This window comes from Capsicum annuum, chromosome 11, assembly GCF_002878395.1.
Source record: "Capsicum annuum cultivar UCD-10X-F1 chromosome 11, UCD10Xv1.1, whole genome shotgun sequence".
Lineage (NCBI taxonomy): Eukaryota > Viridiplantae > Streptophyta > Magnoliopsida > Solanales > Solanaceae > Capsicum > Capsicum annuum.
Window position 1 is genome coordinate 12,360,389 of NC_061121.1, and position 16,052 is coordinate 12,376,440.

General features: G+C 35.0%; 1 protein-coding gene across 1 annotated transcript in view; it reads right to left on the bottom strand.

Moving 5' to 3' along the window:
- Positions 1-12,485, bottom strand: part of LOC107847423 (nucleolar protein 14) — a gene marked incomplete in the record, with an annotated part of 29,098 nt that extends 16,613 nt beyond the window's left edge. Inside the window, 14 exon segments of the mRNA XM_047399491.1 lie at positions 33-180; positions 280-558; positions 690-829; positions 945-1,046; positions 2,337-2,530; positions 2,636-2,828; positions 3,045-3,692; positions 4,201-4,329; positions 4,541-4,753; positions 4,853-4,912; positions 5,966-6,045; positions 6,974-7,109; positions 9,229-9,363; positions 11,938-12,485. Coding sequence (XP_047255447.1) covers positions 33-180; positions 280-558; positions 690-829; positions 945-1,046; positions 2,337-2,530; positions 2,636-2,828; positions 3,045-3,692; positions 4,201-4,329; positions 4,541-4,753; positions 4,853-4,912; positions 5,966-6,045; positions 6,974-7,109; positions 9,229-9,363; positions 11,938-12,153 — 2,673 coding nt within the window.
- Between the last annotated feature and the right edge of the window lie 3,567 nt (positions 12,486-16,052).

A 16,052-nucleotide genomic window follows, 5' to 3' on the forward strand; every position in this document is an offset into this window, starting at 1 on the left:
TATTTCTCAGCCTTCTCTTCGGCCAGTAGGGCCTTTTCCCTTTCCTTCGCCTTGGCCAAGAAATCTTTGTCCTTACGCAGTTCTCGTGCAGCACCTTTAGCTTCCTCTTTTATACGTTTCTTCAACTTTTTCTTTTCAGCACGCTCACGATCTGGATCATAATCTCTACCCTTGACATAGCTGCAGAGGTATATGATCACTAGATGAGTAAAGCTCGACAGAAACGAGCAATATGATTCTTTTGATTAAAGATAAGGCAATAAGAAGATTATCTCTTACTTCTCCTCGAATTTCGGATTAAGCATCCTGATGGGCACAGGTTTTTTCTTACGCATTTTCAAAGGTTGACGCAACATGTGATGTTCCTGAGCCTTTGTGTCAATTAATTGGGATACATCCTCGATTTTCTCCCTTAATGCACCTGGAATATGATTTTCTCCGGACAATTTGCATAATAATTTTGAAATTGGCATGAAAATCTCAGGAAAAGAAATAAGGTCCTTATATACATTGACAAATCCTTGCAGGGTTTCCAGAACTGTTACGAGGATGCTAGCCCTGCACGAGAAAACATTTAATCGCATCATGTAATTTGTCTCAACTGTATCTCATAGAGCCATATTCAAAAATTTAACGAACTTTGAGATTCCTCAAATAGATTTGCCTATGTCACCAGAATGCCAACTGACCTGTAATTATCAGAGTCGAAATACTGAGAGTCCTCTGGTAAGTCCATTAGCTCAAGAAAATCTAAAGAACCCATCTCCGCATTGCTACTGCGTATACAAAGCAAAGGCCCAAGTTCTTTGATCTCCATAAGGTTATTCAACTGCAGCACGAGAATATGACTTTCAATTTACAAGTGGAAGGAAGCAGCCCGAATATAGAGGTAGAGAGGCTGTTTCCAATAGACCCTCGGCTCAAACACTGAAGTAAAGCCAAACCTGTAAATTTTCAAATCGCTGTTCCCTGTCTAGAGCTGCCATCAGCAAAGTTTGAAGAAATACTATAGCCTCAGGACAAAACTTTTGAGATTGTTTAGTTACCTGCAGCGCAAGACGTTTAAGCTTGGAGAAATACGTCCAAATGGTCATTCTGTAATTGCAAACACCATCAACCAGGAAGAATGCTTTTTGAGAATAAAAGAACTAAAAGCCAAAAGTTAAATCTCAAAAGGGATTACCTTGTCAACCGGTCTTTAATAAAACGTGTTGTTTGACCAGAAGTTGACACTAAATAACACATAGCTACCGGAACCAACTTGAGTATGGTCACTCATAGGCTATGTTGCTCGGACTCTTCAAAAATGTCAATGAGTGCGTGCAGATCCTCCCAAAATAGTGTATTTTTGAAGGATCCGACAGGGTTCAGCAACATTTTTGGAGAGTCCGAGCAACTTAGCTCATAGGTATAAAAGGGGATGACAAGTCGACTATTGCAAATAATCTAGGTCCATTTAACCTAAAGAAGTCCTAAGAACTACCTGCACCTTGATTTTGAGTGACTTTAGTAAAGAAACTCCCTCTATTCCAATTTAAATAATTTAATAGGAATAAAATATAAAAATTTACTTCAGTACCAAGTTAAATTATTTATTTTCATTTCCAGTGGAGACTGCAACAAAACCTTGTCAAATGACAAGATGAGAATGTAAACTTAACTATATGCTATTGAAAAATAAAAAGGTGCAATCCGGAACAGACAAAAGAGTAATAAATAAGTAGAGACAGATGGAATCTTAGAAAATTAACAAAGTTTCTGAAGCTTTGTATACCTAAAACAAGCAAAGCTATGAACTCATGCCTCGAGAGTATGAGGACAGAACACACCACACAAGAATTCATACTTCCAAATATCACAAATGAAAACTAATAAGAGGTATATAAGCAAATATGCACAAGATATTGAAAATATTTGCAATCAAAGTCATGATTTAAAAGCAATTAGCTCTCTAAGAAATCCTGTATAACGCTGGACTAACACGCTGTATTTAAGTATAAAACAAGGAAGGAAGAAGGAGAAACAATGGAGATATCTATAAATGGTTTCAAAGACAAATGACTTGACGAATTAGAACAAGGAGGGTAATATGCAGATATTCACTATGAAGCACATACTATTAGTAAGGTACACGATATATACTAGGCGGAGACAATCACTATACATCCAGAAGTCCAGATGCTGCTTTGATTTAGTTGAAGATTATAATACAGGTGGAAACCATACGTGTTCCGATGATATATAAGACACTACTAAACAAAATCGTAGAACCCTCAACTTAAGCAAACGATCAATTTCAGTGCATGAAAGACAAATGAAACATGGTATCGACTTACACTGAGCAGCAAAGAGCACAAGAAGGAAGCAATTGCAATATCTCTTCCGCAAATGATGGGACAGCGCATTAGGTATTCACACATAAGCAGTATAGCAGGAGTCATGACACAATGGCGAAAATCAGAGCATGGAAATATCATGGACCAAAGCCTCAACAAAAAGACAGTCTTCAAAGATGGCCAACTGCTTTTTCCTATGCGGATGGACCAAATGAATTAAACACAATAGGTGAAGTCAAGAAACATAAGTTGAGATAGAATGATTGACTAAAGAAAACAAATGGGATATGAAAACAAACCTGTATGCTTAAGATCTTCACAAAACTGTGTCCTTATTCTTTGCAGCCTTTGGCGAGCACATATAGCTGCAAAGTATGGGGTTGCTGCACTCATCTCCATCAGTGGCTTTACAAGCAAATTCAAAAGCTTGAAATTCAATGGCTTCTTATTTGCCAACACAGCGAAATATTGCAGCAACACGCCGTAAAAGACCTGATGAAAGAAACAAGCTACTTATAAAGAAATTGCGGTAAACATTTTTTATCAATGCACAGAGATATTTACATGAGCAAATACAGTTAAATGGTGAAATACTCTTAAAATTTCAAGGCAAACCTTCACACCATGTGTTAACAACAAGAACGGAGAAAGTCTCAAAGGTTAAAACATCAATCATAAAGAAATTGCAGTGAAAACAGAGTATCATACTTGCATTTTCTTTTTATTCTCTGCTGCAACAGTTATTGCATTGAATGTACGAATTCTCCTGATTGCTTCAATTACTTGATCATCAGAACAATTGTCTATCAATGAAGTGAACTCCTCTAGGGTTTTGGGGGCTTCAATTGTATAGGGAAGTTCGCTTTGTGGATGCTTCAAAGTCGTTTTTTCTTTTTTGGTTTGTACAGTGCCAACTTCTTTTCCCTTGACGTCAACCCCCTTAAGGTCCTTTATTTTCATCACCTTCTTCGCATCATCAATAATATCATCGTCACTTTGCTCCCAGTCCTTAATAGTCTGTGTCTTTCCTTCTTCATACTCATCACTTCCTTCATCATCCCCATTGCCACTTCCTTCTTCTTCCCCATCGTCACTTCCTTCATCCTCACCATCGTCCTCCTCACTATCTGAATCCCCCGTAGAAGCAGCATCTTCACTCTCAAGTTCACTTTCTTTCCTTCTCAAGATTTCACCAATCCAACCTAACTTATTTCTAGGCGCCTCCTCAAGATCATCCCCAAGATCATCGCCAGATATAGTCCTTGGGTCTCTGACCAATTTACTGTCATCATCAGATGCATTTCCATCTTCATCACTCTCATCATCAACTGCAGCCATTCTCTTCTGACGTTCTTTCTGCAAAATGAATAAAACTTTGATTAGCAAATATCTACTATAGCCAAAAGATAAATGTTCTTTATCCTTCCAAACCATTAAATCTTTGAACCAATAGTTCAGCTAAATGTATTCTGTTTTAGAAGACTACAATGTGAAAATGCACAAAGCAAGCAATCGCTACTACTACACAGTAGGCAGCTTCATAATGAAGGCATGAAAGAACAGTAATGATGATGCAAGAACGCCAATTACCTAGCTGATAACAAAGTCATACATTACAACAACTTGAAAGAACATAAGGATACCATCACAGAAGGAATGTTATAAATAGTCAAATAGAACCAGGATCCTCTATCGTCAAAAAGAAAACATTTTTTTAAAGGACTTTAGTTTAGAATTTGATAGTGCAATTTACTAATAGAAATATAACCATTTTCTCCATCTTGGTACCAAAGATTCTCATTGTAATGCATGATTGCTAAAAAGAGACACAAGAGCTCTTGTTTCTGCCATAATGCATCTGTACCTCCAATAATTCCAGCCGTTCTTTCTCCTCCTGCACAATTTCTTCAGGAGTCTTTGTCCGGTTTGATGGGCGAGCACGGATATCCATTGCCATCTCACTAACAAGCATCTCATAAGTGTCGGGCTTTTCCTGAAAGCAATACGAAGATAAAAGTGGTCAACATAGATAAATTTAATATAATCAAAAGAAAATTTATTGGTAATTGTTCATGGACAATGCACTAGAAACCTAAAAGAGATGGAGAAGAAGATACATTGAGGCACACGAAAAGAGGGAAGACTAGGATTCTGCATATCCATCTGGAATGTTTCTGGCAATCAAAAATTAAACCCAATTATACCTTTCCAATAGATCCTTTTCTGGGAGCATCAGCTACCTCATCTTTCTTGACATTATCAACTGAAATGTTCTTGTTCACAAGAGCCTTCAGAGCATTTATCTTGTCTGGTTGGGTCAGTGACAATAAGGCTTTTGAATTCACCAGTGATGTGAAGTCTTTGTCCAATTGTTCAGTTAATTCATCATTTTCTTCTCTGTCCTTCGCTTTTTGGGCCTAACAATGTAGGGAAAACGAAAGAATTGTCAAACATATGGCAAGTAAAGAGACATTCGCTTACCAGATTGCACCATAAGACATTAAACAACAACAAACCTTAAAGAATTTACTCTTTTGAATGACTTCCTCCATCACTTCTTTCTTGCTTTTCTTCCACTGCAATAAGATGGTACACTAAATCAGGAGTGGAACAACAGCTGTGTTGTAAATAAAAAAAAAGGAATCTTTCGAGACATGTTTGTGAACAATGGACTATTATCCCACGCAAGATGATGCATGCTCCCGGTAACAAAGTAAGAACCTGTTTTCTTCTGTTAAATCTTTATTCTTATTTCTCTCTTTCATAAATTACTCAGGTTTTAAATGGCAGCCTGTTCCATGCTTTACTATGTATTTGTGTAGTATTCCGTGTCTTGAGCCGGGGGTCTATCGGAAACAGCCTTTCTACTTCTTTAGAGGTAGAGGTATGGACTGCGTACATCTTACCCTCCCCAGACCTCACTATGTGGGAATACACTGGGTTTGTTGTTGTTATTGTTGTTGTTTTAAATGGCAGCCTGTAAAATCAGTGGTCCCATATGTAATTATCTTGTTAACAATGTTTAAATGACATTTTATCAGAGGCATAAGCTAGTTTAGTATCATCAGTCAAAAATTAACACGGCCACCTAACAGCTTTGCTTGAGCAAAACAATTTTTTTTCACAAGTAAATAATTTTATTGATGAAATTGCACCAAGTTGGTGCTTCTCTGTACAGCCAAAAAGAATATCTCAGTCCCTATATACCTTTTACAATTGTAGGGTACTGCAATGATCTAGTAATGCATCAATAATGTGTACATCTAGTAATGCATCAACTTACACCAAAAAGCAAAAAGGTTTTTTTTTTATAAGGTAACATCAAAAAGCGAAAAGATAGAGACACTATATTTCATCGTGTGTGTAGATTCAGTGCTTCCTTCAAGACATGTTCAATTTCTTTCTTTTCATATGACTCAAAAGATGCATGGAGTAGCAATTTAAGTTACAAGGTTACAAACATTTATATCTAAGTGCCAAACTATTCAGAATAACAATTAAGTGAGCTCTTAATCATGGGAGGGGCAAGAAAGATAACAACTATTTCCTCTGTTAATAGCTAGTCACCATAAACTCCAAAATAGAGCATGTAATATGCATGAAGAAAAGGGGGAGGGGGAGATTCTAACATTTTCCTCTGCTTCCACTGGACCTGGTTGGGCATTCTGAGATCCATGAGAGTTAAGTTGTCCCAAGATAGCTGACTTATCTGCACCAAAATAGACATATGAGGAAAACCATACAAGAAACAATTTAAGATGCTAAACAACAGAAAATACAAGCTTTGAAACATTACCAACTTCCCTGAAAAAAAGATATGATAATGTATGAACCAATAATGGTGGTAATACTCTAGCTGGTAGCTAGATTAGGTTTATGATGATGGTTTTTCTTCATAAATTTTTCTCCTATTATTTATTTTTTGAATAGGGAGTAACTTGTACGACAAAATACAGCAAAAAGATAGTACAAGCCTCCAAGAGTGTCAGGACCATCAGAAGCATTCTCCTTAACTTTTGTAACTATACAAGGGACTTTGAGGTTTTTTTTTAATAAGGTAAATAATTTACTATCATACGAAAATCTCCAGCAAACAAACAGTATACAGAAAATTAGAGAATCTACAAAATCTGAACATACCAGCTCCTATATACAAACTGGAACTTCACTGATGCAGCAAAAGAAACGGGGAATGAGAGACTATTCTTCAAATGTACATAGTAGTTCTCCACCCCATCAAAAGCTCTGTGGTTTCTTTTAAATGTACATTGACTTAAGAATGTTAATGCGTAACTACCAAAAAAGGTGGGGCATCTAACAATAAAATAAAATAGGTGTCCTTAGTCCTTACCATAAAGGATACGGAACCAAACTAAAAATAATACCATACGTCTCTCCTACCCTGATTCAAGAAGTGAAAAAGTACTCCATTGAAACAATGACATTGACCAACTTTCTTGGTCTACCCCAATAAGCTACGCACACATTCTCGAACAAAAAGATTTTCTCCCTCTATAATTTCAAAGAATCCTAATTAGTATGATTTGAATTCAACATGACATTTTGGCAACAAATTACTCCTTTTTTTGCCATATAAAAACTAGTATCATTTTAAACACGCGAAGGGTTATTCTCACCGTCTCTTGCATAATCCTCCTCATCCTCATCAAATGGAACTTCCTCATCAAAATCATCCCTTCCCAATGAGACACCAAAGTCAAAGTCCTCTTCATCCTCATCTGACAGATTATACTTGTTTTTCTTCAATTTCATCTAGATATTAAGGAAAACAAAAAGTAGATATTTGTCAACAACAATAGAGCAGTATCAGATAATTTAATAAAAGTGAAAGGCACACTGGTAAAATCATGCAACCATTTTTCTCATGCAAATGAACTAACTACTCGCACAATAAAAAAGGGCAGTCCGGTGCACTAAAGCTCCCGCTATGCACGGAGTCCAAGGAAGGGCCTCACCACAAGGGTATATTGTACGCAGCCTTACCTTGCATTTCTGCGGAGGTTGTTTCCAAGGCTTGAACACATGACCTCCTGGTCACATGGCAGTAAATTTACCAGTCAAGGCTCGCCTTCAACTAACTACTCACTCAATGCGCATTTTTTTTCTAATGATGATTAATCTGGCGTTCCTGACGAAATGAACATAATTTAATAAAAGTGAAAGGCACACTGGTAAAATCATGCAACCATTTTTCTCATGCAAAAAGGCCTGAACTAACTACTCGCACAATAAAAAAAGGCAGTCCGGTGCACTAAAGCTCCCGCTATGCACGGAGTCCAAGGAAGGGCCTCACCACAAGGGTATATTGTACGCAGCCTTACCTTGCATTTCTGCGGAGGCTGTTTCCAAGGCTTGAACACATGACCTCCTGGTCACATGGCAGTAAATTTACCAGTCAAGGCTCGCCTTCAACTAACTACTCACTCAATGCGCATTTTTTTTCTAATGATGATTAATCTGGCGTTCCTGACGAAATGAACACGCAATGATCCATTCATTTCCTATTCCTAGGCTCCACGCTTTTCTTTTTTATCTTCTTTGTTTGAAAATGAGTTCATTGATTTGTTTCAGATCCCATTTCCAAAGTTGGGTTCACTATGGAGGGTTGAGCCTTCTCCGTTCCATTATGTAAGTTGGCGTATTCAAATATCCAGACGTGCAATTTTCAATTTTGGCATTTAACAAGCTTGTTTATTTTGACCGAAAATTCACTCTCACGCCAATGCTCTAATCTTCTCTAACTGACTCTTCATTATTTAGATGGCCAAACTAAAAAAGCATAGCTAACTAAATCTCCATGATTGCCATTGAAAGACCACTTCTTCAACATCTACTTATGATTCTTTTTTATTTACAATGAGTGTGTATATTTTCCACCATAAAAAATACTACTTTATGCTAACATAACGAACAGAGAACAAGTTTTTCCCCATCAAACACGTGGGGGCAATACAAAAAGAGGACGTTGAACTTCTGAAGCATCAGTTTTAACTCTTTTTTTATTGACAATGGTGTACAGACCTCTCAACTGTTCCACCAGGCTGTACCTCCCACGTACCGAGTAACTGGCCACCTAAACTAAGGTGGATGGAAAAGAACACCTTAAAAAAAAAATAGTGTGGGATTTAAACTTGAAGCCACATAGTTCTCCTCCCACTTCATCAACTGTAATGACTCTTCCGGTCATTTTTCATATTTCCGCTTATCTTCGCCGTTAGGGCTTCTCCATAGCTGTCACAAGTCATTTTTATGGAAAGGCAAGTCATCCCACAAGTCATTTGACTTGTGGCAGCTATGGAAAGGCCCTAACGGTGAAAATAAGCGGAAATATGAAAAATGACCGAAAGGGTCATTACATCAACCATTAGGTTACAACTTTGGACATCAAATGTTACTTCTAACTATAGAATTTGACACCCAAGGTGAGACCTACTCATAAACGAAGTGGATTTAGAACCATTAGTTTCATGTTCAAATTCCAGCAGAGAGGCAAAAAACTAGGTGAATCCTTCTCATCCATCCAAATCTTGATAGACAGAGTACACCGATACATGTAATGGTATGGTGAGAGATTTAGCAAGTACCCCTATAATGGAACTAGTTGAGCTTTCTCATTGAATTAGTCGAGGTGCTCATGCTTACTCAAAAAAAAAAGTAGAATCTGAATATAATATTCAAGCATTGGTCGTGAACAGAACTTTTAGAGAAGACATTATCATCTAAAAATCACTACTTCACGCTAACATGATAAAAATCACTACTTTATGCTAACATTGATTGTGAGTTATGAAGCATCATCAACTTTTACTTCTTACAACAAAATATGAACAAAATTAAACGATTGGCAGTGAAGAAAACTTTCGAAACAAACCTGCCTCTCACGCTGAGACCTCATAATAGCTTTATCAAATTCACCAAGCCCTTCATCATTTTCTCCAATACGCTTATCAACAAACATTGATGATTTCCCACTTTGCTCATACTCCTTCAATAGTGTCTTCTTCCTCTATAATCACAACAAAACAATCATAATCAAAATCCCAAAAGCCTTAAATTAATGGAAAATCAGTCAAAATACTGCAACTTTTTTTTTTAAATACTCACTCTTTCAATTTGATTATACGGTTTTGGCTTCTCCCAGAATTAAGAAAGCAAACAACATCTTTTATAGATATTATTAAGGTCGTTTGGTAGCTGGTTAGAATTATGCAGGTATTAGTAATGCTACTAACTGTCGGCGTTTTAGGGTAGAGGAGGTCAGTGAGGCTATTCGCAAGATGAGAAGGGGTAGGGCGACGGGGCCCGACAAGATTCCGGTGGATTTTTGGAAGTTCTATGGCGGGTCAGGGTTGCGGTAGCTGACCAACTTGTTTAATAATATTTTCAAGTCAGCAAAGATGCCCGAGGCGTGGAGATGGAGCACGATGATTCCTCTATATAAGAACAAGGGTGACATTCAGAGTTGCAACAACTACCGGGGTATTAAGTTGTTGAGTCACACGATGAAGATTTGGGAGAGGGTGGTGGAGCGGAGGTTGAGGAAGATTGTGTCTATTTCGGAGAACCAATTTGGTTTTATGCCTGGTCGCTCCACGACTGAGGCAATTCACCTTGTGCGGAGACTGGTGGAGCAGCATAGAGAGAGGAAGAGGGATCTTCACATGGTGTTTATAGACCTGGAAAAGGCGAATGACAAGGTCCCTAAGGAGGTTCTTTGGAGTTGCTTGGAGGCGAGGGGGTTCCCGTGGCGTATATCAGAGCGATTAAGGACATGTATGAGGGATCGAAGACTCGGGTAAGGACAGTGGGAGGAGATTCTGAGCATTTTCCAGTCTTGACAGGGTTGCACCAGGGATCAACTCTTAGTCCGTTTTTATTCGCTTTGGTGATGGATGTGCTGACGCGGAATATACAAGGTGAGGTGCCTTAGTGTATGCTTTTCGCGAATGATATAGTTCTGATTGATGAATCGCGACAAGGGGTTAATGATAAGCTGGAGATTTGGAGAGAGACCCTGGAGTCTAAAGGTTTTCGGTTGAGTAGGACCAAGACGGAGTACTTGGAGTGCAAGTTCAGTGACTCGAGGCAAGAGGAGGAGCTGGTAGTAAAGTTGGATTCTCAGGTGGTTTGCAAGAGGGATAGTTTTAAGTATCTTGGTTCTACGATTCAGGGGAATGAAGAGATAGATGAGGATGTATCTCACCGCATGGGGGCAGGTTGGATGAAATGGAGGCTCGCTTTGGGAATTTTATGCGACACAAGGTGCCCCTCAAACTGAAAGGCAAATTCTATAGAGTTGCAGTCCGGCCTGCTATGTTGTATGGAGCAAAGTGTTGGCCGGTTAAGAGTTCTCATATCCAAAAGTTGAAGGTGGCGGAAATGAGAATGTTACGCTGGATATGTGGATTCACTAGGGCTGATAGGGTTAGGAATGAAATTATTCGAGAGAAGGTGGGAGTGGTGTCGGTGGAGGATAAAATTCGGGAAGTGAGGTTGAGATGGTTTGGTCATGTGATGAGGAAGGGCACGGATGCCCCAGTTTGTAGGTGTGAGAGGTTGGCCTTGGAAGGTTTCAAGTGGGGTAGGGGTAGACCGAAAAACACTGGAGAGAAGTGATTAAACGTGACATAGAGCAGTTACAGCTGACTGAGGACATGACCCTGGATAGAAAGTTATGGAGGAAAAGTATTAGAGTAAAGGGCTAAGGGTGTGGAGGAGTAGTAGTCAGTAAGAAGGAGGACTTGCTGTCGTTTGTTGGCAAATTTATGTATTTATCTATTTATTTATGGCTTTAGTTATTGATTTACGTATGTATTTCTTTCTTTCTTTTCTCTAATTGCGAGTGTCATACCTATTTTATTTGTATCATGTTCTACGATTTTGATGTTTCTGTTTAATGTCTTTTGTCTTGAGCCGGGGGTCTATTGGAATTAGCCTCTCTACCTCCCTAGAGGTAGTGGTATGGACTGCGTACATTCTACCCTCCCCAGACCCCACTATGTGGGAATATACTGGGTTTGTTGTTGTTGTATTAGTAATGCTACTAACTATGCAAGTATTAGTTATCTAGGTTTCTAAATTGCAAACCAAATTTCATATTAATCTTTTATATGAATAACTTTTATTTTCTCACTAGCTCTCGAATGTTGTACTCCCTCCATTCCAAAAAAATTAAAGTACTTTCTTTTTAGTCTGTTTCAACAAGAATGACCCTTTTTCCTTTTTGGCAACACTTCAATTCCAACTTTCCAAATGGCATGTTTGAAACTACAAGATTAAAAGGCTTTTTGTACATTTGACACAACTTTAATTTAAGATCACAAAATTCAAAAAAATTTCATTTTTTTAAATTTCGTGTCGAGTCAAAATAGATAGTTCTTATGACTAAGTAGTTTACCAAACTACCTAAAATTAATGAAAAATCAATCAAAAATATGCAACTTTTTTTTTATGCTAAATACTCCGTCTGTCTCGAGTTAATTGTCTCGTTTTCACTTTGGCACGAAATTTAAGAAAGTAATAAAAGACTTTTAAATACTGTCAGACTTTGAAACAGACTAAATAAGAAAAGTAAGTGTACCTTTTCGATGGCAGAAGAACGAGCTTCACCAATTCTTCGTTGTTCACCTTTACGTTTTTTGCCAAGTATATCGAATTTACGGCGTGACCAAATAGCTTCGAATGGATTTTCCTTTGGTGGTTTGAGCTTCATGTCTTTGGATTTTGGACCTGTTTTGCTGCTCTTCTTCATCTTCTTCTTCTTTGATGAACTTTCGGTTTTGCTCGTTTTCGCCATTGTTCGTCTGCTACTAAAACCTCTGAGGGAGTACTACGAGGGTTTTGCAGAATTGTAATGGAGAAGAAAGAAGAAATATGGATAAAATTTATGGGCTTTTTGTGTTGGGGATTGTCGGGTTGGGCTTTTTGTGTTGGGGGTGTTGGGTTGGGCTTTTTTGTAATGGGGTTGTTGGGTTGGGATTTATTATTGGAGGATGTTGGGTTGGGCTTTTGACACTAGTTGACTGACCCAAACCTTTTTTAATGGACCTATCTGCGCCAACCACAAAAAATCTCCATTTTGAGATTCAGCGCCGACCATAAAGATGGAGGGTGTGTTTGGTATGAAGGAAAATATTTTTCAGAAAATGTTTTCCGATTTTTCCTTGTTTAGTTGCAACAAAAGTTTAGAAAAATATTTTTCAAGATAATTTATTTTCCATCATTTGATGGAAAATGAGTTCCCTTATGGGCCAAGAAAAGTCATTTTCCAGAAAATGATAAATGTGACTTATAACCTAACTCTCACCCTTCTTCCCACCACAACAACATTTATATTCACATGACTTAAAAAATTTATATTTTTTAAAAATTTACATTACTCGAAAATGTTTGTTTAAAATAAAAAATAATTAAGTTCAAATTTTTTCCATTTTTAATTCGTTGAATATATTATTATTTTTATATGCACAGAGAAAAACTTAAATATATTACTTTTGTTAATTGCATATTTCATTTTGTTATCAATGTAACTTGTTATGATATTAAATTATATTACTCGCATATTTCATTTTATTATCAATGTAACTTGTTACGATATTAAATTATATTACTTTTGTTAATTACATATTTCATTTTGTTATCAATATAACTTGTTACGATATTGAATTAGTTTGTCATTCTGTTATATTGATATTGAATTAGTTTGTCATTCTGTTATATTTCTATTAATTATAGTATCTTGAGATTGTCCTAACAAAATATTAAAAAGTATCTCTTATATTTGTTAATTAATAGTTGCTTAAATTTAATGATTGTAATATTTTAGTATTTGATATCGATATTATTTGTTATGCTTAAATTAGTTCTTCCAAATTGTTAAGTTGTTAGAGGTACTGATATATTAATTAACAAATAGTAGTATTTTCTAAAAAAATATTTTTCAATCGTCAAGAAAATATTTTTTTAAAAAATATTTTCTGCTCACCAACTAAACACCATAAAATATCTTTTCAAAAATATTTTTCATTCACCAATCAAACATGAGAAAATAAGTAGAAAACCAACTTATTTTTCAAAAGAAAACACTTTCCATCAAAAATATTTTTCATCACACCAAACACACCCGGAGTGAAGAGATGTTGACTCTCGGATACGAAGGTATCAAACCAAAGGATTTAGTTGTCGAAGTTCATAAGAAGCTCTTGAATCATTAACGGAATACTTGATACCGATTCACCTCCTAAATTCAGCAAAATCCAGAAAAAGTTAATCGAGGATTTTTTGTATCAAAAGTAAAAGAAGAAAATCATAACCATACAAAAATTTGAAGGAGAAGCCATGTTTGCTGCTTATTCCAAAATGGAGAAAAAAAAAAATGGGTTTTTAAGAGAAATCAATAGTTCTACGTATTGCATGTCGAAGATCTAAAGAAGAAAACGGAAAATTGAAGATTAAAAATCTCATTTTAGTTTTCCCCTTTGCTGAAAAACAACATTTGTAGAAAAAGTGAAACATGAAGAGAACTTTAAAATTGCAGTAATACCATAAAAATTGAAACTAATAGAAAGGGGAAAAATGAAACTCTATCCAAACGGCCTTCTTTAAAAAAGATAGGTAAAAGACACGTGTGAAACACACACTACACAACAATATTTTGAAAATTTGGTACTTTGTTATTTTGATTTATTTATTTTATTTAGGTAAAATATTATATATTTAAAAAATATACAGAAAAAAAATTATAAGTCATAACTATTAACATCTTATAATATTATAAAAAAAATACGGTAAAAAATATGATTGACTCTTAAATTGTAATAATGTCACATAAATTGTGATAAAGCGAGTAACATAAATTATTTGAGATTACATACAAAAATACTATAAATCACAACGATTAATAATTAAAATATTTAAAAATTATATTAGTAAAAATTTGATTGACTCTCTAAATTTCAAAATTGGGATAAAGCGAGTAACATAAATTGTTTGATAATTACGTAAAAGGTACTATAAAACACAATGATTAGCAACTTAAATTATTTAAAAATTATATTAATAAAAATTTAATTGACTCTCCAAATATAATTTGTGCTATATAAATTGTGATAACACAAATAATATATATTGGGCCCGTGCTGGCACGGGCTAAGTATCTAGTATATATATACACACCTAAACTTACTATATTTATATAATTTTCCATCCTTACAAAGTAATTACCAAAATTCCAACTAATTATGTATCATCGTTGAATATATCAAAGAGCTAATTATATATCTTTACAAGGAAAACATGTATCTTCGTTGAATGTATTATGTATCTCGACAGACCAAAAATCAAAACAAAAAAATATATAGAAAGTTTATTATGTATCTTTACAACGGAAAAAATGTATCTTTGTTGAATCTATCGGAGCTAATTATATATCTTGATAAATTCAAAATTCCGAGTTATCATTAATTATGCAAAATATTGAAATTTTTTGTAATTAAGCTCCAAATTGTCGGACGTTGTTTCTCTGTGATCTTCAGGTCACGGTTTTAAGCCATGAAAAGTGGAAACAATCTCTCGCAGAAATGCAAGGTAAGATTGCGTGCAATAAATCTTTATGATTCGACTCTTCCCTAAATTCTGCATATAGTGGGAACTTTAGTGCACTAGATTGCCTTTTTTTTTTCTATTTGCACATGATCATAGTCAGCAACTTGGAAGTTTCTCTTTGTTAACGTATCTGCTTCTTCCGTGATTTTACTATATTACTCTTAAATAATTATTATAAGTCAGTTATGTATTTAAAAATTAATAATATTTAATAAAAAATAAAATAAACAATTATGACATATCTGTTTTAGTTTTTTTCAATCGTAATTTTACCATATCACTCTCTAATTAATTATTATAAGTTATCTAGGTATTAAAAAAAAAAAATATTTAATAAAAAATAATTACTACTATTTAGAAACGCAAAGAAGCCGGTACTTCTTCGTCGGCGTGCCTGCTTCTTCCGTGATTTTACTGTATTACCCTTAAATAATTATTATATGTCATTTATGTATTTAAAAATTAATAATATTTAATAAAAAAAGTAAAATAGACAATTATGACATATTTGTTTCAGCTGTTTCAATCGTAATTTTACTATATCACTCCCTAATTATTATTATAAGTCATCTAGGTATTAAAAAATAATATTTAATAAAAAATTACTACTAATTAGAAACGCGAAGAAGCAGACACCTCTTTGTTGACGTGCCTGCTTCTTCCGTGATATTATTGTATTACCCTTAAATAATTATTATATGTCATTTATGTATTTAAAAATTAATAATATTTAATAAAAAAGGTAAAATAGACAATTATGACATATTTGTTTCAGCTGTTTCAATCGTAATTTTACTATATCATTCCTTAATTAATTATTATAAGTCATCTAGGTATTAAAAAATTAATATTTAATAAAAAATAAAATAGAAATAAAATGATAAATTAACTCTTGATGTTTTAAATTACTTGACATCTTATATGAGACCCACTTAAATTGTTTTTACAAATATCTTTTGTAGCAATTTGTTATATCTCTAATTAGTTATTGTGAGTTATTTAATACATGTCTGATTCACCACATCGTGATATTTGATTGGATCTTACATATTATAAAATTAATCATGTTTAATAGAATAGGTAAATTAGACA